Source organism: Montipora capricornis, chromosome 11, assembly GCF_036669925.1.
Source record: "Montipora capricornis isolate CH-2021 chromosome 11, ASM3666992v2, whole genome shotgun sequence".
NCBI lineage: Eukaryota > Metazoa > Cnidaria > Anthozoa > Scleractinia > Acroporidae > Montipora > Montipora capricornis.
The window spans coordinates 10872269-10897268 of record NC_090893.1 but is presented as its reverse complement, the minus strand read 5'-3'; the positions used below and the strand labels follow the sequence as shown (position 1 = coordinate 10897268).

Sequence of the window (25000 nt, the reverse complement as noted above, 5' to 3'; positions counted from 1 at the left end):
TTACATATTGATTTTTGCTGAGGGTCTTTGTTTTTTGGGTTTTCAATTTTTGTTTTCCGCACACCCCTACTACACCCGAACTGAAAGCACAAGTCACTACCTCACCAGCAGACAGTTAATATTGATGGCCAGATTATCGGTTTTATTGACTGGTGATGCCATATAAGATAATTATGGTAAGCTTGGCAGCAGCTCCTTCATGTGGCACCTGAATCTCACTTTATTCTTGCAGTCAACAGTTATCCTGAAACTCGTCATCGTTACTGGAATGGCTATATGCTGTTTTATGAGTCCACTGATAAGCTCAGATCTCAATGTGGTGCTGGAAGTGATGGCAGGGGAGGGCTATTGGTGCGACAAGATGCATTGATTGAGGGTCAGAGGTAGGTCCTCAACTGAATCTACAGCTGTTCACAATGCAAACAGCATTTGTAATGATGCAGCTTCAGATCCCTTGTTGTCAGAAACTGGCGACATTTTTTTTGTCTAGGAAGAATTAAGCAAAGACAGAGTGGCAAATTTGAAATTTTTTTCAAAAATGAAGGGATTCTTTCAAATTGCATATTTTTACATTATTTTATTCCTTAGTTTATGCGAAGATCCAAGTAAAACAAAAAAATTAAAAAGAGGTCTTGGGCGCTATACACTGATTGCCTCAACATTAATATTGCATTAAGATGAGTGTCCTTTATTTCTCTTTTAGGTCCTGTCCACCCTCTCCGTCCTCGTCATCCATTTCCTCAAGCTCTGGCCCTCCATCTCCCACTCGAGCAGATGGTCTAAGCCAGCTTACAGCCTTAGTGCAAAAAGGAGAACGCAAAGGAATATTCAAAGATAAAATGCCAGCCACCATCCAAAGAGTGGTTAGTTAATAATTAGGACAATACGTACACTCTCGTTGGTCATTACATGTAGCTGTGTTTAGATGAGAGTATGTAAACACAGCTGTGGCATAACGCGAATTTTAATTGGATATGTGTTGTCAGACGTGCTTTTTGATTGGCTGGCAGAAAATATGAGCATGTATCAAGAAAATCTGTTTCAATTAAGAAGTAAAAAAACCAGCATTATGCTTCATTTGTCAAAATGTTTTTGAGAAGTATTTTATAAAAGCAATGGTGGACTTTCATTCTAGTGTCCTTACTATAACACCTAAACATGAGGGGTAGTTGGGAGAATTCTCGACAGTTATGTGAACCCTCAACTGCATAGATCTCGGGTTTGCATAACTGTCTCTAATTCTCCCAACTCCCCTTCATGTTAAGGTGTTATAGTAAGGACACTAGAATGAAAGTCCAAAGGCATGTTCCAACTCCATTGTGTTGTCTGGCTGGATCTGTTTTACTATGTATATCACTCCCTTCATGTCTGGTAACTTGCAATTAGACTTGCTTCGAAAAGGGGACAAAAGGAAACTAAGAAAATAATGGTCTGACTTCCAATTATTAATTTTACTCTTTTCTAGTATTGACTATCTTAATCTCGTAATCCATCCGCAGGTTCACACAGAAAATCTTCAATTCATGCAGAACAGGGATGTCTATAATGTAGATTACTTTCGATTTGTCCTCAGCCTGGCATCTTGCAATGCAGTAAGTCACCATAATTTTAATACGTCCAGAAACCCAAAAGCAATTTATCCTGATGGATTCTTTTCTCTTTTTTTACTTCAATAGAGAAGCACCTCTTCTGACAAACAATCAATCTTGTGTGTGTGCAGTCTACAACTAGCTGTTCAATTCCTTTTCAATACTTATTTTAGGACCACAAACAAACTAAGGTAAGTTTGCAGTTACTTATGAATTCTATCATATTATTATATTATTAAATATTCAACCTTGGATATTGTATTTCTAGCTCTTTGATTGGTTCACTCTCAATCTCAGTCATCAGCTCATACACTTTATGACCTAAATGTGAAAACTATTGCATCAAGTGTTGCCAAGCTGAAAGATATGTGCAGAAAGTAACACTTCCCGGGACATAATGACAGAAAAATGTATAGGACATGATCGCAACTTCAGTTTAATAATGATAATAACAATGAATGATATTTACCCTGGAAGCTCCACTCAAGCGAAAGTGGTTTTCTGGGAGGTCCTGCTTCTAATCGAATTGGAATATAGAAATGTTGGTTTCTGAGGAGAGGGGAAAACGGAGAACCTGGAGAAAAACCTCTCAGAGCAGAGTAAAGAACCAACAACAAACTTAACCCATGTATGGCCACAAGTCCAGAATCAAACCTGGGCCATATCGGTGCGAGGCGAGTGCAATCACCACTATGCCATCCCTGAGTGTAAAATAGGCTTAATTTTTTTCTTTCACTCTTAATTCATAACTTCAAAACTTAAATTAAATGTTTCAGTGTTGTTAAATTGAATGCAGACTGTTTGAAGTTTACCCTGTTTACCAATCATGACTTTCCTGCTTTTTGTCAGTGTTGTTCTCTTCCTGAAGGTTGTGATGTATTGTGTGCTTGATGTGGTTGGTCAAGTTGATTACCTAGTTTTTCATTCAGATCAAACACAAAAGAGTGGTGCAATTGCATTGGCGTTATAGTGAAGCATAACAGCGAAGCATGTTCTTGGTTTGTTAATTTCCTTGCTGGTGAGAGAGGCAAAGGATATGTCAGGTATGAGATTTTCAGTCATTTCAAAAGCACTTTTTGAATGCTATGGGAAAATAGCTAAAGGAGGTACCCCATTTGCAAATAAAATAGGAGTTTGTTTTGTCACTTCCTGATGACATCAATATTATAATTATTATGAAAAGTAAATATTGGAGTATGACAATTAATACCTCCTTTGGTTCCTCTGTAGCTCTAACCTGTTTCATGAACCCTCCACTCCCCAACACAAACACAGCTTTACAATTCTGTTGCTTACAAAGAAACCTAGGCAGTTATCCCAATCTTTATGTTAGTGTTACCTTAGTGTTGTTCATCCTTTAATTAAATAGTGTTGTATTGCTCAGTGCATTGGTTTCTCTTAGAGCGCTTTTCAATTGAGTGTCAAAAGATATTAGCGAATTGCTTTGTTTTATGATTACTTCACTCAGTGATTGGTTCAAAGTTCTCATGCCATTTTTTCCACCAATCAGAAGTGAAACCAAAACCAATAATTATTGTGGCTTGCATGTGCACATTTTCCCGTGCTTTTTCTCCACTATGTGTAATTACTTCAAGTTTTAACTGGTTGCCTGGATTGTCTCCGTCTTTTTTGATTGGCCAAAGTAATTACTTTGGTTTTGGTTTTACGACGCTCGATTGAAACGCTCTAAATGATTTTATTGTCATACACAAAATTAATGTTAAAGGCACCATCTGTACTCATGATAATGGCCTTTGTTATTGTTGAGGTCATTCGTAGGTTGTCAGAAGGAATGTTTAATCACCGATACTGTTATTCATTTTCCAGGCCTTTCTTGCTTGAGTGTCCATCACAAGAAGTTCGCTCTGCTTTTGCCAATATTCTTGGCTTTACATTTGAGGCATTTATAATGCATGGTTTGGTAAGTGAAAGGTCTGATTGGATGGTTTACTTCACTGCATATGAGTGCATAGTGTGTATAGATATGAAATTGTATGACTTCACTCTTCTACTACTATTACTTTTTAAATTTTGTTCAGTTCAAGTACAACAGTATTATTTTTTGGAATCAGGAACTTTTAACCTAGGCAGTCTTTTAGATACCTTATAAATTTTAGCGTTTTAAATCCAAAGTGAAAAAAACCTGTTACTTACAGAGGTTTCCAGTGTGGCATAAAAGCAGTCAATTTGGTGATCATTACATAATATTATTTTCTGTTAAAGCCCTGACCACATCATTGTACCAAGAATGTTGACCAACTTTTATTAAACAAAACGCTTGCACATTGTTATCCTGCAAGTCAGCTGATACTTTTGGGATACAAGTTGTTTGCATTTCTATTGAAACAAAAGAATGCTTGTCAGCTGCTTCCCACTATTCCTTATCAATTACTGCATTTTAGTTTCATTTCCACTTGCAACAGGAATCCAGTCAGCTCAGTGCATTGGTGGAAGCTTTACTACACATGTGTGATCGTGATGTTGTGGATAACCACAAAAGCTGCTCAGAATACTTTTGGCTCATGAACAGATATGCCTCTATGGTAAGTGTAAAAAACTTCATTGCAGTGCCAAAAACATCATAGTACATTGCCTAGATGTTGTCCTTGTTGAAGCAAGAAGACATTTTCTGTACCTTTAAACACCTCTGTGCACTATTGTTCTTTAAATTCTGTATTACTCTCACATAGTAGTTAAATCTGCATGCTACAATATAATTTTACTGAAAACAGGAAATAATAGCACTTTTTTCTTAATTTTTAACAGGCGTTACCATTTCTGAAAGGTATAAAGCACAGGTTACCGGTCATCACTTGTCACTTAACTTTCAGAAAATTGATGCCAATCTTTGGTCTAAAACAACGTTTGTTTGTTTTTTACTGTCAGTAAAACAATATGTGACCTGTGTATTTTTACGAGCCTGTACTGGCTTCATCTGTTGCCCTATGTAAAGGAATCCAGGTGGCCGTGGATCTGGGATCCTGAGTCGTGGATTCTGGGTTGCATACAATGTATTCCAGATTCCAAAGGCTCACATTTGCTGGATTCTGGATTCCTTCACATCGGGAGACATCTGGATACATCTGGATTTCCAAATTAAAAATGTGTAACATAGTGACGCCAGTAAGAAATGGAAAGGAGGTCTCTGGTGTCAAATATATCTTAAATTTAATGAGAATGTTCTGTATTTGATCACATTTGTTGTTCATGCCATACTCATCATTTGTCTTTCAGAATTGGAAGACTTGTAAACATCTCATAACCCAAGGCGCATTTACCAAGTTCTTGGTTTTCTTAGTTGGGCCAAATGCTGACACTGTGAGTTAGTCTACTTTAAAATTGCTTTAAGGGGTTTAGTTTCTAAGGGGGTATTTACACGAGACCAGGACGAACTCAGACCCGTACGAGAATTTCTCGTCTCGGTCTAGCAACTGAGACGAAGTCAGGCCAGTCTCATGTAAACGCATAAGAAGAAATATATGGAGGCTGATACGAACTCAAGCCGGTCTGTCAGTTCGTCCCGGCCTCATGTAAATACCCCCTAGAAACAACTTTGGTGCTGCGTCGGTGGGGAAGTGAAACACAGAAATGAGTTTATTAACTGGGTTTATATGGTGGCGTTTCAAGTCACCCTTCATGTCATTGAGTGAATTAGGGAATTATGGATTGTTCATTTTATGTAGTGTAAGATGGAGCTACATGTATGCTATTGATGGGGATATAGACTTATATATAGCATGTGGGATCGAGAGCCAGAGGTCGCCCTATGCTGCGCTTCAAAGACATGGCGGCCCTGGACATAGACACTGAAAGATAGCAATGTGGGTAGCAAAAATACAACTGTACATTAGTTGAAAGAAAAGTGTTAATTCTGTGGGGAGTGAGCAACATCGTTCCCAGGGTCTCTCTGTCGTTGACAACAACAAAGGAGGCAGAAAAGGGAGACCCTGAGAACAAGGTTGGGAAGTGAGGGGGCTGATTTGAAAAATGAATCTTGGTTCAGCATTTTTCTTGGCTTTCTGTGTTGCCCTGTTTTAGGGAAAGGCCTATCATAACCATTTGTTGGTTAGAACGATTACGAACATTGTTCTTTTTTTCCATATCTTGCAGATGTTTGGGAAAGTGGTCTCTTGGTCTCCTTCCTGTTTCCTTTTTGCATTTGCCTCGTTTAATGCATGTTAAATTGAATGCTCCTGGATACATTGATCCTTCTTTGCATTTAAATCCTTAGGGGTCAAACCGCAGGTGGAGCTCGATTCAAGCACAAGAGTTTACCCATCTATACAGTGTACTGGCAACTATGGTGTGCTCTTGTGATGTGTCTACTCAGTTCACAGTTGGTAAGGTAGCCCTCCACTGAAATAAACTGGACTGACTGAAAGATAATAAGGGGTCAAGCTGTATTCACTGAGACAATCACTTTAGCAGTGATTTCCCTTCTTGCCATTTCAAGTCATCTCTTGAAACAGCATCATGCACATCCTTCCACCACCCTTTTGGTTTCACCCCATTCACAGATATATCAAGTGGTCGTTCTTTATTCAATCTTGAAAGCATCTTTTAGTAAAATTCATGTTGCCAGCAATCAATAATTATTGTTCATTGACTAACTGACATTTGACTTGTTGATTGACTAATTTTAGAACCCACAGCACTACAGCCAATGTTCCTGAACTCGGCACATGCAGATTCACTCATCCCCATGCCGCCTCAAATGGAAGATGCCATTTTTGGTGTTGCCAATGACACTTACATTAGGGAGGTAATAAGACCATACATGTATATAAGATGTTGGAAATGAATTAACTTCTTTGATTTTTAACTCCCCTCTCTATCTTATTAATTCCTTATCATATGCTTTTAGGTTTCGGAAAATTAAAAAAACTTAAAGCCATGTATTATGTAAAACGTCTTGCTAATTAAAGAAATCAAAGTTTGCTTGCAGCTCACTTTGTTGCAAATGCTACTTTTGCTCAGTACTGTCAGTACACTGACAACTTTAACACCTTTGTGTTGGACAGCTGGATTGCAGTTTTGTCTCATGCTTACCCATACTTTTCTCTTTTGTTAGATGTCCACAGCCATTTGTGATGTGATGGGCACCTCACAACAGATTGCAAACATGTTCATACACTGCAGCTGGTGCAATGAACATTTCAGTGTGAAAGTATTGCAACACATCAGGGTGAGTTTATAAATGGATTTGAAATCAAAAGTGATATTAAAGAACTGTGCCTTTTAAGTTTATCTCTCTTCTTTTTTAAATTATTTTTTATTATTATGTTATTTCTGTGGTTTGCTCTCCTTAGAGCACTGGATAGGGCACTTATGGCTTTGAAGGCAATAACCTTGTTTTTACTACTACATTCTTGCCCTGCAACTTTAACGTTGTATTCTTCTGGGTGACTTTAGTGATAGGAATGCAACAGTAATTATTATTTAACAGTGTAGGTGGTTGTGACGAGAATGTGATGGTGTATTGCTGTTTAGTGTGTGACAAAACAATGCACAAGGTAATTTGCTTTTATGTTCTTGTAGGTCCTTCTGGCCACTGTATCAGCAAATGACATGAAGTACTTATTTGGAGCTCTCCTTGATTTATTGGTTAGAGAACATTGTTAAACTGTTGTAGTCAATATTATTTTGGTTCCTTAATAAATAATTTGGAGACAAGGACGTCATCAAACTCAGTCAAAAGGCCATAATTATCGCCTTGATTTATTTGGGAAGTTGATCTCCACTTTGTTTGATTGTTTAAATTCTTAATTTTCAGATGGTTGATGATCCTCTGCAGCTGTTGCGAATAAAATGTGTGGCTGATGAACAAGGAGATGGAGTTTTAGGTAAGCTGACCTTCAACATGTACATGTACTGGTAGTTGTAATCTTGCAATAATAATATTACAACAAGCAATTGCTTTGTTCTTTAAGTCTGTGTATTTGAAGTCAATCTAAGGATTTCAGTCGACTGGTATATTCAGGTTAGCAGCAAGACACAAATGTATTTGAAGACAATCTAAGGATTTCAGTCGACTGGTATATTCAGGTTAGCAGCAAGACACAAATGTGGCAAATTAATATAGTGCTGTGTGACTGACACAGCAACATTAGAAAAAAGAACTTCCCAGGACTTCTAACAGAAGTCAAACATGTGACCTAGGTAGTTTGAATGATGTAGAGACCCATGATAACTGGCAAGTCTCAAGCGTATATGTATATCATCTTAAAGAGTGATAAAGAATTGGAAAGAATTGGATAGGTTTCTTCTCATCTCTACACATACCATAATGACTACAATGATATTTAAACTTGTGCATTGATTAAGTTAAAGTGAGGGAGTTTTGGACATGGAAATACTATTTCATGCAATCAGTTCTAACAGAGATGCCATACATTGAGTGTTCGAAAGAGCTTCCTCACAGAGCACCTTTGATTGTCATTAATTTTGCAGCTGTAATAAAGTCAAGCAATACCGCTGACAGTCGCCGTGCCTACCAATGCATTAAATTTCTAGTTCAGCTGGCAAACAAATGTCCACAAGCTAAGGACTTTTTACTGCAAAACTCATCTCGCTGGCAATGGGCAGTGCAATGGCTTAAAAGAAAAATGAGCGAGCATTACTGGGCACCACACACATCAACATCCAATGAATACTCATCGAGCCGAACATTTCAGCGAACCTCAAGCGCTGCTGACACCCTTGCAGAAGCTACTGCATTGCTTACCGAGCTAGAGGCAAAGGATGGTGAGGTTGCTACAAATGATAACATGGATGATTCAGTTGGAAAGTCCGGTGGTGAAGATTGGGAGAAAGAAGTTATGACTTGAAACACTAAGTCAAGAGCAAAGTGTAGCTTCTTGTTGAAGCTACATAGACTTGTAGGTCTCGCCTCGGTTGTTCAAACGTGGATAGCGCTATCCACCCTTCAAACAACCGGGGCTGTATGGAGTTGTGAAACAATCTTCAGACATCACCAACACTGAAGTCTACAGATGACATTAAAACACAGAGTTTTTCTCTTGGAAAACATTACAGAAGGCACCATGCAAAAGACAATAGTGTCCCTAGACTTAGACTAAAACGTTAAGAACTGGTACAGGTATGATGCGATTTCACTGTACCACATTGGTTCCCTGGATAAGCAAAGCCAAATGCTGAAATTGGTTTTTGATCATTCTTACTGGCCCAAATGCATCTTTTCCCATCATTTAGTTTTCGTTAAGTTGCCTTGAGAGTGAAAGATCAAGAGAACAGTGACTGTGAGTAATATAAATGGTGTCCATTTATGTGGTAAAATTAATTATGAGTTTGATGATCACTGCCACGCTTAAGCGACATAAAGAATTTCTTGTGTAAGACTGAGCCTATTTGATAACATGCAACTACTAGAAGACGATCATTATGTAAATTGATAGCACCCCATGTAAGGTTAATCACATTCCAAAATAATGGGCTTTGAAAGACTGGAATGCAGAGTCCAAGACTCTCCCAAATTACGTAACATGATGCAAATAGTAACAAATTATTGTGCTGCGAAATACAAAAAATTAAACTTTGTATGAATAAAAATAAAAACAAAAAAGAAATGTATGATTAATTTATTTCTAATAACCAGACACTTTTGAAGGTTGCTTCCCCAACATACATCATTTCTATTTTGGTATAATAATAATTTTATTATTGTTTTAAAGACTTCAAGTTGTGGTCACAACTTTACCAAATAGGAAGCCATGGTTATGACAATTATTTTGCACCACAATCAAAAATTATACTTTGTATGCCCTTGATCACCTATTAGGAGCGAGGATGGCACAGTCAGTTAGTGCGCGGCCTTGGTGCAAGAGGTCCCGAGTTCGATTCCCGGACCTCACATCCTTGTTTTGACTTCTTTTCCGTTCTGTGTAGCTTAAGTAGCTTTAAAAACCCGTTAAAACACCACGCCAATATCAACACATCACTGAGAGAAACCAGTGTGTGGAGTATAGATACTTACCCCAAAATATGGGAGGGAGGGAGGGAGGGTAAAGAAGCAAGCAAGCGAAAAGGCAACTCAAGCCAAAGCACATGGCAATGCCCCTGCAAAACCTCCCTGGAACCCCCCCCCCCAAGTATCCCAGGGAACATCGCTGCATCGGCTTGGTTTTAACTTTGCCTAAATTATATTTAGCCTCATTAAAACGGAGCACTGATGGCAAGGGGGGGAGTAAAATGAGCGCACCGTAGTGCAATGAGTGTATTATTTTACGTGCCATGTAATATTGTTTCACTGATTATCCCTTAAAGCATTCCAAATTTAGAACATCCAATATTTTTTCACATCAATTTTCAATTTTTCTTGTACAAAATATTTTACCTTGCTTTTAACCCATTGACTCCTGGAAGTGAGACTTGACAGCTTTTACTTGTCAACTGGGGGCATGAGGAGTCAATGGGTCAATAGCTCTGTGTTGAAAAAAATGGAGCCACATATGGCTTTGTTTGCTTCAAGTTGGTCAGCTCTTCATTATATCACGGTACTCCAGTTGATTTTTCAACATTTTCAAGAAAACTTGATGCTTTTTATCATAATACCTAAAAAAAGGAAAAGAAAAACATACACCCTAAATTATTACGAACATCAGCTATTACCTTTTTTAAGAGGTGCCCAAAAAAACGGTTTTAATAGCATCACTCTTGTTAAAAAAAAACAAACAAACCAAGGACAGACAAAGTAAAACTCAATTCTCACCATTTCAAACTTTCCTGTGGTTTGACTAGATGGCCAACTGCATTCATGTTTTTCATGGCATCCTTAAATAAGGAAACACTCAGGGATTACTGTAACTGACTACATAAACTGGCAAAGCATCACTACGTACACACTGTCTATCATCTCATATCCAATGCACGCTTGTGGAATAATTGTCAATTAACAAATTTCAAAGATACGCACATTAACATATTTACACCTCATTGAAAAAAGAAAGGACACTAATCAGTGAGTACAAAAGGACTCTTGCTTCAACTCTAGGACATCCCTGAAGAAGAAACTAGCACAAGTGTCAATTGTAACTTTGTAAGTTACATTATGTTATTCATGAAATCAGAGTAGAATCAAACCATGTCTGGCACTCAGTCATAGTTTGTAGCTACTCTGGTTGGGAATTGAAAATACCTTAGTTAACAACATTGCAGTTCAAAGACCCCTTTAACCCATTGACTGGTAAAAGTTAAGAATCCGATCCCACCAACGCGTCGGTCGACACACCAACAACATACTACCCACACGTCGGCCAACACACTACCAACACGTCGACCGATGCGTTGGCCGGATCGGATTCTTAACTTTTACCCATTGACTGCTAGGAGTGAGACTTCATAGATTTTACTCTGTCTATCTCCAGACAATTGTACCAATCAATGGGTATCAACATAAATGTTTTGGTCAATACCCATGTGTTGTTTTACGGCGACACTGAGAAAAGCATTGGAGTTCAAAGTGAAGAGCAAGAGGAAGTGACGACGACCAAAGAAGACGTGGAAGACGCAAGAAGGAGAAGGAGAGCAAAAGTGTTGGATTGGAGAAAAAGGACGCCATGAATCAAGCGAAATGGAGAGTGGGAGTTAGAAAGATTGCTGACAAAGTGAGGTAAATCCAGCCACCCCCATTTACGGGGATAAAAATTGGATTGATGATGATGAATTGAATGTTGTACCTCATTTTGGAAACTGCTTTTGTTTAAAAGTGGATGCAGTTGTTACCAAACTAACCTGGATGGAAGGAAACTCCCCTGATGCACATGCTCCCAGAATGGCTGCACCTACAAGCACGCACTCACTTTCGTGTGATAAAATACATGGTAGCCCTGAGAAAAAAAATCAAATGCTGAACAAAAAATCACAAAGCACAAAATTAATCCTGAGGCATAGAAGAGCCTACAATGCAGGTCAAAGCTGTTAGGACAAATTCCGCTTTCCCCACTCCCCTCATTAAAATGTTGATTTTTCATGGTCTCTGAAATCAACACTAGTTCATCGATTGCTGGAATGTTTCAACGTTGTCTGGGGGAAAGGGCACAAAAAAGGCAGCAAAAGAGGAACATGCGTTGCTCATATAACGCTGGAAGCAGGTACAGTAAATTCTCTACTTTTCACCCAAATTTGACAAATGTCCCAAAGTCTTTTGACAAGTATTGTACATTTACTTAATGGCTCCAAGTGAGCAGAGGAGAAAACTGAAATTCAGGCTAATGGAAATAACTGGGAAATGACCTAAAACTAAAATTTGGCCAGACTTCTAAATAACAAAGACCAAGTCTGAAATAGAGTGTAGTAGAGTTTAAAAGTTGAGAATGTTGCTGAAAGTGGACATTTGTTAAGATTTTGGCAGTTTCAGCAACATTCTCAACTTTTATTTTCTTATTGTAGTAACAAGTGCCATGCAGCATACAAAGTTTTTAACTTCTTTCATTTTGTAGTAGAGTTTGACTGTATGTAGTACACACAAATCAATGAAAATGGATGCCAATTAGACAATAGACAATTTTTGTACCAACCTGTTATATCAGCATGAGTTTGAATGAAAAGTTTGTTTTTCGTGAGTCCTCCGCAGAGAAAAAGGGTGTCAACAGAGTGCCCAGCTTTGTTCATGCTTTCTATTATGTGACGAGAACCATGCTTAAAAAAACATAAAGTTCAGTGTCATTTTTAAAAGGAATAGATGGGCACAGAATAAACTCTTAAACTGGACACAACAGACACTTCAAAATTTAGGAGTGTTATTGAGGGCAGAAAAAAGGTGTAGTTATATTAAGAACCTTATTCATCTAAATCAAACATCAACTACAACAGACACTATTCTGACTATGTCTGCATAAATTATGTACCTTTGAAACACTAACTTACAGCAAGAGCCTGAAGAGTAGCAAGATACAAGAGGGCCAAGACATCAATATCAGCAGCCAGACTTAATCCACAAATCTGTGTAATAAATATAACATATATTTAACATCGTGATCGACTCAAAAGCTGTCCCCTTTAACCCTTCCCACTAAAGAGTGATTCTGATCTTACAGACTGATTTTAATCTGGCTAATGCCAAATGATTTCCTTGCCGATTGGAGCACCTCAGTTGTGAATGGGTTAATTAAAAGTGATTCACATTGTAAACCTGAGCACTCCTTACAGGAATCAATTCCACAACCATACACATAGGTCTCAGTGGAAGAGCATTTGACTCCTGCAAGGGGGAGTCAGATTTTTTTCCTAGGCTAGTATCTTGAACCACGAAAAAAAAAAAAACCAGCTCTTTATTCAATTAACAGGGTTAATTAACTCACTAATGTACACCATCCACTTTTAGCACAATAATAGACCTCTTTAGCTTGTAAGTTTTGTTTTACCATTTCAGACCACTTGATGCTACTCTAGGGAACAATTTCTTTCAAATGTTGTCTTATGCATGTTCATAACGTATGCATAACTTATAAACAAACAAAAGGAAAATTCCCTTGAGATCAACACATAATAGTCTGAAATGGGAAAAAATGTACAAGCTAAAGAAGTTTATTGCAGTTAACTCTGAAAAGAAATTCATAAATAATCTACCATCTTTTACTGAAAATGTTGGTATCAAATGAGGTGACTGGGGGAAGTGACCACCCATGCTGAGATTTGGAAGTGTTAACCCTTTGCCAGAGCGAATAAGATTCGCTAGTTGTTTTAGACCTACTCTGTCAAAAAACGAATAGTTAAAGCATTACTGGTAATATGTAACACATTATTAACAGTACCATTTAAGAGAGAAATTTGTACAGGACGCTGCACTGAATGCATTTTTCTACGCAACTTACCATTCCAGTCATGTACGGGTCAGCCACTGGTGACCTATTGCCATGGAAATCTGGCAACACATGAACATCTTGCGATAACAATGCCACATTTTCAAGCCTTTTCCTTTCAGCCAGAGCAGTAACATGATTGTTAAGTTCCTCATAAATGGAACAGCCACTGCGAATGTTAAAGAGGTTCATTACAAATGCACATAATTAATTTTGAAAATAGCCTTTTGCATGCCCCAACTTTACCACGCTCTCATAAATAGAGCACCCCAAAAGTCTTTACAGAAAGTACATGTTTTACACTTTAACACATTGACCCTTGAGATGGCTGTCTAACCCCAGATGATTTTACTCGTCAATGGGTTATCCTATCCTGTAACACTCCCACATATCCGATCACAATGCTTTTGTGATGCTGTTAACAAGGAAATGGGTTAAAGGGAAAAGCAAAACAGAAGACTCAAAGAAAGAGGAACTTTCCTCAGATCTTACCTTTTTTCAGCTTTGTCTTTCAGATCCCTATAAGCGACATGCGTCTCTATAATATGATCAAGCTGTCAATTATCAATTGAACAGGATTGTTATGTAAAAGCAAAAACAGGAATAATGTAAAGAAAACTGATTCATACAAATGGTTGATTGATAATTTTGACACTAAGTATTATTATCATTATTCTTACAATTAAGCCAAGATAAATGCAAGGAGGTGCTTGCCTTGGGGATCCGGAGATCCCAGGTTCAAGATGGTCAGTTCTGACCAGATAGTCCCTGGCACAATTTCTCTGCTGTACTTGTAAATGGCCAGCTGGGATTTACGGGTGCAGGGATGGAGCAGTGGTGAGAGCACATGCCTCCCACCAATGTGGCGCAGGTTTGATTCCCAGACTCGGCGTCACATGTGGGTTGAGTTTGTTGGTTCTCTAATCTGCACAGAGAGGTTTTTCCCTGGGTACTCCAGTGTTCCCCTTTCCTCAAAAACTAACATTTGATTTGATTTGTGTTGATTTGTTAATTTCAATTTACAGTGTCCCCAATTAGTGCTCCAGCTCTAGAAGATTAGACTCTTAAATAAAGTCCCTTTCCTTTCCATAATTTTTAACAGTTGTTGTTGTGTGTCATTGGCCCTGAAAAGACCATCTGGGAGCAGTCTATTTCACAATTAGACCCGTAGCCCTTGCGGGCTACGTGTCAATAGCCCATGAGGCGAAGCCGAATGGACTATTGACCCGTGTCCCTTGAGGGCCAAGGGTCTAATAATTATTGTTTTAGTATCAAGGCAATAATAAAGTTAGCAAGTGCAAGTTGAAGAAATATTTATTTGGGATTTATTTATCAAGGACTATTATTAATAGTCCTCTAGTAGCGTAGCCAATCAAAATGCAGGATTTGCATTAGTCCACTAGTTGGGTGATACTAATAAGAAATAGCTGTATTTAAAGTCATCAATCCCACAAAACTAGACATCATTCCATTGTTATATGTGGGCTAATGCACATTAATGTCAAGGGACATGAATGAATGAATGAATGAATGGCATTCATCTTACCAGTTTCCCAGTAACACTTTGGCCTCCTTCATTTAACCACAGACCTGGTACCATAGCAGAAAAATAAGGGCCCCAAACTCCAGGAACAAATATTGGTTCTTGACTTATCTGCCCAAGGTGACAATAAAGTTGCCAGTTAAATGAAAGCATCTCAGTCAACTCAGTTTACACTATGCAAGCAATAAAATGATACATGTATTTTCCTCTTTTGAGGGTGAGGATGGGGCAAATTAACAGAGAACTCTGCATTCCACAAAAATAAACCAGGATAACACCTGTCACTGGTGTCACAAGTATCGTAAGTGTTAGGGCTTCAAAAATGTCCCCCTCAGTAGATCAGTTTGTCAATCAGTGGCAGTGTTACTGCAGAAAATAGCACAGTAGCAGCTGTCAAAAATTCTACTGAGAACCCTATAAACTGGCACAAATATTTCACTGCAGTGATGGCATTCCACATTTAAAATAGATTTTTTAATTTTTTTATTTATTCAGGCAGTCAAAAACTCGTTTATTAACCCATTGACTCCTGGGAGTGAGACTTTACTCTGTCTAATGACAAACGATTTTACTTGTCAACTGGGAGCGTCCTCGAGCGTTTGAGGTGTCAATGGGTTAGTGGGATATGTTACCATGTGAATCTTAAAAGAAACTAAATATCAGTTGACATTGACAAGGTGAATAAAAGAAGAAAGAAAATGGGGAAGGTGAATACAGTTCCTGAGATTTCCATGAATATTAATAATGGAACATGTATAAAACATAAAGAGGAGATACCAAAGATATAGTGAACATTCAAATTTGAGAAAAGAGGTTTATTTGGAACCCTGTGGTCAGCCTTTGAAATCATGCAAACATGTCATTTCTATAATAGGTAAATTTGTTGCCAGTTGGTGACTTAAGTATACAAGACCAAATTAAATTGTAGTAGCTAAGGCATGTGTAAATAAGGGCATCATACAAATTAATGTAAGAAGAAATTGAAAGGGGTCCAACTAGAATTTGGTTGAGCAACCCTATGGTTTTTTAAACCTTAGCAGTTACTGTATAAAGTTAGTGTTTTTCAAAGAGTAACAGATCAATAATAAAACACAGTGGTGTTGTCAATTCCCTATGCAAACCTCAATTCAAGCACATTGAACATTTCAACACTTACAGCCATATGACAAGATGATGTTCCACAAATCAAAGCCATACGCGAAGTTAAAGGTTTGTTTTCACTTAGAAGAGAACTCAGATCAGCACCTATGACACCTTGTAAATAAACAAAACATTAATTGTCCACATGAGTGAAACCACTCTAAAAGTTTTGAAAAATAAGTGGCACTTGGGGTGTAATAGCCTGTGTGTTTGTTTGTTCTTTATTTATTTGTTTGAGCAGTTTGAAGTTTTGGCAGCTATTCAGCTGATGTGGATCTGCTATACCCATACACCCATACACTCACAGAGGACAGCCACAACACAGTGGACTTCATCCCCTACTCTTCTAGAATAGTGTGTGGGTTCTTTAACGTCCCAAAGAGAACTTATAAACATGGAAGATATTTGTGAGACGGGGCCTACGGTTTATAGTCCTTATCCAAGAAGACTTGAAACTCTAAACATTTGCAGGTGTAATAACAAAGGCAGCACTTTCTCCTCAGTTATTTTAAGACCTTGAATGTTGGTCCAGCTAGAGTCAAACTCACGACCTCCCACATGGCAGCACAATGCTCAACCAACTGAGCCACCGGTGCGCGGTGAAGGTCCCAAATGGCATAATTATTATTACTAATATTTCTTGACTTTCCGTGAAAAAACAACCACCAAGGAGATGGTATTCAAACTCTGCAGGTGTAAACACTGCTTAGCCTCAGGCCCCAGACCTGGGGTTAAGAGACAAAGCGTCTTCTGGAGGATAAGTGTGGTCTCAAAGACTGCAGAGGCCTGCATACCTCCCAACTCATCCGGAATCCCAAGACACCTAGGACCTCTCATCAGCCACTTCACTGACATCCCTTATAAACTTCAGATGCAACCTCTTCTCACAAGATAATTATTAATGTCCCCTTTCTTTCCTTCTCCACCTGCTTCTTGTACTCGTTCTTCGTTTCTCCCATCCACAACCTTCACCTTCTCTTCATCACTGGCATTGACAAATCCAAACAGACCAAGTTCCTCCTCCTTCACACAATCATACACACTGATCAATCCCCTCCCACCATCCTTCCTGTCATGTACAACCTCACCACACTCCCCTACTTGTGGAGTGCCCCAAACATTGTTAACCTCTTCCTCGTCTTCACATCCATTGCCCTCAGTTCCCAGTTACTCCAATCCAAAATCCCGCATTGTACCTCACCACACCTATCGCCCATCCACTTATCGCCCCTAATCATATTCCCACAGTACAGAGAGCAGGAACTCACAGTTTTCCCCAAAACCTCAAATTAGGGTTAGCGTCACTGTTGTGCAGGTTGTTTTACAGGATATAAGGATGGAGTTTGGGCTGGACAAGTTTGTTTTCTATGTAATTCTGTTGGTGTTAAAGCACAGGCTAAAGGTTCATTGTGAAGGAATTGTGGCCGGATCTGGTCAGGTGATGGGTGAGATTGATGAGAATGGGTATAAGTACTTCATTGTGTTGAAAGGTACAGATATTATGCAGAAGGAGATGAGGATCGAGGAGAAGGTCACACAGAAATGCATGTGATTAGATGCACAGCCAATTTTGACAGAGGGGTGGTGAATGGTACCTCCAAAATCTTGGCAATCGCAACTTTTCATCCAGTCTCCAAATCTTGACAGCCCTGGCGAAGAGTCTCGAAGTCTCCTTTATATTGCATTTATTTGTGTGAAATCTTGCATGTTTTGGTCTCGGTCTCGTATTCACAAACAAGGGTCTCGGTGTTTCGGCAAGTCTTGGATTTTACCATTTGTCACCCCTTCTAAGCCTTTGCTACATCTTTCTAACAATGTGGTAAGCGCAGTTGGTAGAGTTATTTTCAGGTCAGCCGGTAAATGCAACAGCTTATCCTTGAGAAGCAGCATTTGAGGGACACTTTGTGACATTAATTGTCTGTATTACAAGAGGTGAGTGAGGTTGAAGTTGGGGGAAAGAGCAAGGGGAAAGTATTCATGACAAGAATTCAATTACTGTAACACTTGTACTTGAAACAGTATGGAATTTTATTGTCAAGTGAAAGTTCTCTGGCTTCTTGGGTTTGCAATACCCCATGAGTGCCTGAAGTAATAGCCACTCACCTAGGCCACCAGCATGTGCATCAATTATTGAGGTCCCCACTGGCATTCCTTTCCATAAACCTAAATCATTAGCGGCTGATTTGGTCAATCCTTCACCAACTGGCTCACCTGGACTTCTTACCTTGTCACCTAGAAAACAAAATCATAATTTTATTGCAACCAGCCTTCGCTGTTATAATAGGGAGTCTAAGAAATGACAACGGCTACGACTAAAAGAACGCCGCAAAACAATAATATCATTGGTTAAAAGAGCATAAATAATAATTCTTATTGTGCTGCACATGCAGCACGGATTTTAGCACGCAGGTTTGCGGTCCTTTGCATAACGACAACATGAAATTACCGAATTTGAGGTTTTGATGACAACGCAAGCATGCAACAGAGGATCTTTCATTCTTTATTTTCACTCTGAAACTGCTCGTACCAGTAATAACTATATTTGTTTTTAGGATACTTCACCCATATTGTAGGAAAGACTTATGATGGAACCAAGTTATATTTGAGGTGATGTTTTCCTCGACCATCGTGGTCGTAGATCTTAAGATGCCTAATTTGTGGTTAGCTTGGTAGTAAATGCACTCATTGCATCTTCATATCTAGATTTCGAAAGCAGTCATTTAAAAATGGTGGATTGTAATGGAATCACACCCATTCATTCCTCAGGTGCCCTGGGACGCCCACAGTTGATGAGTAAAATCGTCTGTCATAAGACAGAGTAAAATCTGAGTGTGTAAAGTGTCACTCCCAGGAGTTAATGGGTAATAAACAAAAGTAGGTTTTGCTTGAAAGAGGCAAAGCTGAATCGTCCCTTTTTCCAAAATTCGATTTGTTTATAACATTAACTGGACAGTGACAAAATTATTGTTTTATTCACCTCCCTCTCAAGCTGTGCCAGTGCTTTGGGTTGTCACAATAAACCACTCAATAATAATAAAGTAAAAAAGTAAAGCAACCATATTTAACATCGATAACTCGTAACAACTGACAAACCTGAGGTCGACGGTGCGCTCATTTTACTCCCCCCCTTGCCATCAGTGCTCTGTTTTACGGGTATTTAAAGCTACTTAAGCTACACAGAACGGAAAGATGTTGAAACAAGGATGTAAGATGCGGGAATCAAACTCAGGACCTCTTGCACCAAGGCCGCGCACTAACGGACTGTGCCATCCTCACTCCTGTCAATTAAGATGCTAAACATACCCAGTTTGGAGTAATTCGCTTCAACAAGATCTTCAAGTCCAATAGCATGTAAGAATGAGCTATCCCAGCCATTGCAAGAGCCTGAAAATATTTTTAGCTGTCAGTTAATTGTAAAGTCATTATTACACAACTTCATCTTCAAGTTCAACAAGTATAGTACAACAAATCAACAAGTACAGTACAGCCCTTTTAGGTTTGATGAACTTTGTCAGTGACTTGCAGATGGGGTTATAACAACATTATTTTATGGCAAAGTGGAGGGTAACATAGTTGTGCCTAAGACATCAAGGAGCTTCTACTAGTAAGTGACCCCTGTCTCCTAAGTGGAGACTGATCCCATAGCTGGCAAATCCTGGCAATGCAGCCATGAGTCCCAGAACAACAAAGACAGTCTCGGATCATACTGATGAGGGAGGAAGAGAAGAGAATTAAAACCACTTTATTTTAACAATTAAGAAACACACGTTTTGCTTAAACACTACAAAATTAAAAAGCCTTTCAATTTTTAGGGAAAAGAAATTAAGGTGACCAGACCTGGCACCTTAAGGCTCATTGATCACAGTATTCCTTACTGACTTGTAGTTGTTTGAGGAAATACTGAAGAAAATCCAACTTCTCTAAATGGTGAGCCCCTCTAATGAGTTACAGGAAACTTGTAGGAACTAGTGAAGTCCATAAAACCAGCCTAAAATTACTTTCACAGATTTTTCTGCTTACCTTCAGGCAGTTGTGATTTATGTCCCATGTAATTAAATTTACAAACAACTGAGCACATTGACCTTAAAATCAAACCAGTAAAATATTAGAGTCTGGGATAATAGAAAAACCATGTTGTAATTAATTTTAAAAAGTTTATTTAACCCATTGATTGACCCCTGGAAGTGAGACTTCTGAGATTTTACTCTGTCTAACGCCAGACGATTTTACTTTTCATCAACTTGAGGCATCCTAGGCCATTTGAGGTGTCAATGGGTTAAGCCATTAACTCAATCAACTACATATAAACAGCAATCACTGTTTAGCATTAGTAACCAATGAAAAATCGACAAAATTTGCTTGATAATATAAATTCGCAGTGACTCACGTTAGAGAGACAAGCTCCAGTAAGGGTGCCTCCAAATCAAAGACCTATTAAGACCTGAGATTACCAAAACCAACAACTGAAGACCTATTTTAAAAACTAAAAAGGTATTTGAGACAGCTGGTTTCCAAACGCATTGTCCGAGTCCAAGAAACACAAATTGTTGGGGTCTTCGTTTTACAGAAATAATCGCCTCAAACTACAAAAAAAAGTCCCTCTGTCACTAAAACGCTATATTTGACACTAAAACAACGTAATCAGTGAGACCCACAACCTAACACGTATTTGAAAAACTACAAATTCAAGACAAACTACAAAGGCAAGGGCACTGTTTTATAAACCAGCTGTCCTTGCCTTTGATTTTAAATACTTTAGGTCTTTAATAGGTTGTTGCTTCTAACAGCAGCTCAAATAAAAATTAATGCCTTTAATATACTGAATTTTGACCTCATATCTTCATCATCTACTGGTTTACTATAAACTCAGAATGATGACCAGCTTCCAGTTGGCTTTCATCGCTCGATATTTGATAGAGCGCTGCACCAGTATTTAGCAGAAGTCATAGTTTTAACTCCCATTCAAGTCAGAATTTTTCAGGCTTTCCTTTCATTCCTGCCTGGGGAGACCCCTATTAACAAGTAAAATTGTCACACTTTTGACAGAGTAAAATGGGCAGGAAAGGGTTAATTAAGTAACATGTTCATTAAGTTCTTGTGATGATAAAAAATCTTTCTACAAACATTTTCTTTCGCAGACATGAACTTACATAGTCATCACAGAAAAACTTCAAACATTGACCAAAAAACAACTTAAAATGAGGACCGCAGCTAGTCTTAATCAAACATGAATATGAACTTCTTGTCACTAATACCTTGTTGGATGTCCAGTGGCTTTATATGATAAAAACTCGGGCAACTCAAGGAAAATGGCAGACTTATGCCAGCACTCAGGTGACATGTGCTGTTTCAACCAAAGCAATTTGGGCATCTCCATCTCGGGGGAGATGGTACCACCAACATAAGACAACACCTTAAACAATAAAAAACTCATGTACTTTAACCCATTGAATACTGTGAGTGAAACTTTACAGATTTTAATCTGTCTATCGCCAGACGGTTTTACTCGTCAATGGTGGGGGGTGGGGGGGGGAGGGGGAGGGGAAGAGTCTTTACAGATGGAAATAGCAGGTCTAGATTAAAGGCAGGGGAAAGGTGAAATTACTGCTCTCCACCACTGGGAACCGGTTGGCGTCCCTTGGTTGATTATAAGATTTCTATGTGGGAGGTCATGGATTGAAATCTGTCAAGACCAACTCTCAAGGCACTCAACCCTTTCACCACTAATCCAGCTATCCCACTGACAAGTAAAATGGTTTGCCCTTCAACAGAATAAAATCTGTAAGGGTTACTCTTGGGAGCGAAATGCTTAAATATTTAACCCTTTCACTCCTGTGGGGTTCCCCATTGACAAGTAAAATCGTCTGGTGTTAGACAGAGTAAAATCTATAAGTCTCATTGGCCCTTACTGGAGTGAAAGGGTTAAGAAGACTGTGCTGACATTTGTCTGTGGTTATACTCTCTACGGCAAAATCTTTGGCTTGGGTGTACAGCATTATTTTGTTAATTAATTCTCCAGGAAGTTAAAGAACCTAAACACTGTCCATCAAGAGCAGGGCACAGAGAGTTCCTGTGTTGTGATCAATCTACGTCTGACATGCTTACAAGTCTGCAGCACACCAAACTTTGTAACACTTTTGCAGTAACTTTTGTAGATTCATACACAGTGAAGCTTAAAGATAAAATACATTTTGGAGAACAAAATCAAGACATCTGGCCTCATCATGCTCTGCGCTTGCTGCCCAGTAACCACTAAGTAGATCTCAGTTTGTCGTTTTCCTGTCCACTACGCAAGGTTGTAGGCCTAGGCCTTGGGTGGACAGCCTCATTTCCTGCAAGCCAACACCACGTCTTGTGCAGACTCAATTTTCAATAATAAGACTTCAATCCTTAAGCAACAAAATTAGTAAAAAGTAGTAGTTGTAAAATTTACTAACAGATCAGTCATTTGTCCATATTTAGCCAGAGATTTGAAAAGGATTTACAATGCTGTCTTTTGTAACTATTCTAAATATCTGTACACATCTCATGCTCATACTGTTTATTAAATTTTATTGATCACTGACTACCTTATGCTTTGTATCATTTATGATCTGTGCTTGTTTGACTGCTCGATGATCAAGCCACATAATAATGTTTCTGTGAGGTTCTTTCGATGGACTGACAGTGACAGGGGCACCAGATGGGTCAAGTGCCACAAGTGAGCAGGTTGCATCAAAGCCAATGCCCCTGATTCCTTCATAAGGTTGTTTATCTCCAACAACTTCCTGGGAAAACAATCAATACTAATAAAATGCACAGATTGAGAAGGAGCTCATTTTACTGTTGAAAATCATTTATCTCTTAATCACATTAAGGAGGAAACGAAAACCAAGTTGCCTTGAATCTTTCAAATAAATAGATCTTACTAGATGTCTTGGTATGCAGTATCACTGAGTATTTTTATGAGTTGTGCTGTATTTTTGGGCGAGTCAAAACCTCCCATCAAAAACCAACGAATGATCCAACCCAAAGTAGTGCCCCAGTGCTAAATATACTTGACACGAGTTAAGTTCATCATCATCATCATCATTATTATTATTATTATTATTATTATTATCATCTATTATTATTATTATTATTATTATTATTATTCTTGCTTTAATTAACCAAACAATGTTTTTGAAGTTCATATTTAATCAAGACATGTTTCAGATGAATTACATCATCCATCGTCAGTTGTACAATGAGGAATAAAGTGAAGTTGTGCAATAAGTAGTGTAACAAAGTGAGATATAACATGAATAATTAAGGATGAAGGCGAGAACAGAATAAAAACACACACAACAAAACAAAAAATAAATAAACTATTATTATTATTGTTATTCTCTTTAGACCCTTTAGAGTCTAATCAGAGTCTATTTTTAGTTAAGGAATAAAGATCCATTGTAGATGCTAGTTATATTACAACAAATTATGAGATGAGTTATTGCGCCACAGGAACATCTTTTTGAGTGAGGACAGTAAGAATGGAATAAAAAAATTGGCTGATCTCAACAGGCCACTAATTTGCACAATGGGAATTCATATGCCTTATAATTTTTTTCAAACGATGCAGTTCTAAAAACAATAGTGGCGGGGTATCCTGAAGTCACTCCACAACTCTTAGCATAAGTATAACCTTACTTGCTCCAACTCTTTTCTTTCTAAATATTTCAACTGGATAATAACTAGTAGTAGTATTTTTTCCAGGTGGCACAAATCCTTAAATTAGATTGCATGCCAGCCTCTCAGATATTACTGAACAGATCTTGAGTTTCAGGCTACTCCTCCACTCACCAAGGAAAAAATGGGTTCTTATTCACTCAAACAGTTTTTTTTTGGTTTCATATTGTAACTCAACAGTAGTGCAAAAATAGTGTGCAAAGAGGGAACACCTTTGTGATAAACTAAAACAAATAAACACTTTATTAACGCATTGACCCCTGAGAGTCAGACTTAATAGATTTTGCTCTGTCTAACGCCAGATAATTTTACTCTGTCTAACGCCAGATGATTTTACTTGTCAATAGTCCGAGGAGTCCTAGGGCGTTTGAGGTGTGAATGGCTTAACTGGCCTTGGTAGGCTCTTGTGAAGAACAGCTGTGCCCTCAGTCTCAAGATGGCCATTCTCCATAATAGCAAAGACACCACTTACATCACCTGTTGCGACTAATATTTCAAACATGACCTCATTGAGGGGGGCATTGGGATTTTCAGTTTCGTGGTTTTGGCCTTTTCTAACTTGGTTTTTCAGATTTTGCACCAAAAAACTTTGGTGTGTCAGTTTATCTGTTGTGTAGCTTGTGTAGCTGACAGAATATTTTACCGCTGGGTTATTTAAACGTGTGTGAACAAACTGATGGTTGCTCGGTTGTGTTTTGGCCGCAAGTGGCATGATGACGAGCAGTTTTATGGGCTTCGCTCTTGCAATCTAACCCTAACATGTTATCTTCAGATGTGAAAAGATCACCATCCCTATGGCTACTACATACTAAATCACTCATTACAACTACAAAATATATTAAACTGAAATGGTTTGCTATTTCACTGGTGTTGACATTGCATGGCCCCTTGGAGTTACGAAATTTCTCTGCTCATGTTGATAAATATTTCACTAGTTTGCAAATATTTTTCAGCACTTGAAGAGAAATTTCATGTCTCTGCTCTGCCATGTTATATCCTCGACTGATAAGTGATATGTATAGGAAATCGTATGAACCCAAGCGCATTTTGTGATTTATGGGTACATGTGATGTTTTGAAAGTTTTCAAAATTTCACGAGCTGTAGGTGATTGCAATTTGAGAACTTTCAAACAACTTCCATATTGCACTTTGTAACTTCTTTATGCATTCCTCATTGACCAATCAGAAACACGAAATTCTTTAGA

At 38.4% G+C, this 25000-nt stretch overlaps 2 protein-coding genes across 4 annotated transcripts in view; one reads left to right on the top strand and one right to left on the bottom strand.

Moving 5' to 3' along the window:
- Nucleotides 1-9175, top strand: part of LOC138022927 (ubiquitin carboxyl-terminal hydrolase 24-like) — a 47493-nt gene extending 38318 nt beyond the window's left edge. For both annotated transcript variants that reach the window (XM_068869946.1, XM_068869947.1), the window contains 14 exons: nucleotides 233-383; nucleotides 704-863; nucleotides 1500-1592; nucleotides 1677-1780; nucleotides 2519-2632; nucleotides 3417-3510; nucleotides 4013-4132; nucleotides 4824-4907; nucleotides 5821-5929; nucleotides 6233-6351; nucleotides 6661-6774; nucleotides 7128-7193; nucleotides 7363-7432; nucleotides 8040-9175. In XM_068869946.1, coding sequence (XP_068726047.1) covers nucleotides 233-383; nucleotides 704-863; nucleotides 1500-1592; nucleotides 1677-1780; nucleotides 2519-2632; nucleotides 3417-3510; nucleotides 4013-4132; nucleotides 4824-4907; nucleotides 5821-5929; nucleotides 6233-6351; nucleotides 6661-6774; nucleotides 7128-7193; nucleotides 7363-7432; nucleotides 8040-8416 — 1775 coding nt within the window. In that variant the 3' untranslated portion in view covers nucleotides 8417-9175. The remainder of the gene's footprint in view (nucleotides 1-232; nucleotides 384-703; nucleotides 864-1499; nucleotides 1593-1676; nucleotides 1781-2518; nucleotides 2633-3416; nucleotides 3511-4012; nucleotides 4133-4823; nucleotides 4908-5820; nucleotides 5930-6232; nucleotides 6352-6660; nucleotides 6775-7127; nucleotides 7194-7362; nucleotides 7433-8039) is intronic.
- Nucleotides 9173-25000, bottom strand: part of LOC138022928 (FGGY carbohydrate kinase domain-containing protein-like) — a 16385-nt gene continuing 557 nt past the window's right edge. The window contains exons 3-16 of one of the 2 annotated variants that reach the window (XM_068869948.1): nucleotides 22661-22858; nucleotides 21347-21504; nucleotides 20112-20173; nucleotides 19395-19475; nucleotides 18195-18323; nucleotides 16108-16205; nucleotides 14955-15062; nucleotides 13901-13962; nucleotides 13421-13577; nucleotides 12474-12548; nucleotides 12125-12245; nucleotides 11340-11434; nucleotides 10318-10379; nucleotides 9173-10160 (exon numbers count right to left, since the gene is read on the bottom strand). In XM_068869948.1, coding sequence (XP_068726049.1) covers nucleotides 10082-10160; nucleotides 10318-10379; nucleotides 11340-11434; nucleotides 12125-12245; nucleotides 12474-12548; nucleotides 13421-13577; nucleotides 13901-13962; nucleotides 14955-15062; nucleotides 16108-16205; nucleotides 18195-18323; nucleotides 19395-19475; nucleotides 20112-20173; nucleotides 21347-21504; nucleotides 22661-22858 — 1485 coding nt within the window. In that variant the 3' untranslated portion in view covers nucleotides 9173-10081. The remainder of the gene's footprint in view (nucleotides 10161-10317; nucleotides 10380-11339; nucleotides 11435-12124; nucleotides 12246-12473; nucleotides 12549-13420; nucleotides 13578-13900; nucleotides 13963-14954; nucleotides 15063-16107; nucleotides 16206-18194; nucleotides 18324-19394; nucleotides 19476-20111; nucleotides 20174-21346; nucleotides 21505-22660; nucleotides 22859-25000) is intronic. The other variant, XM_068869950.1, reaches the window with a different exon arrangement.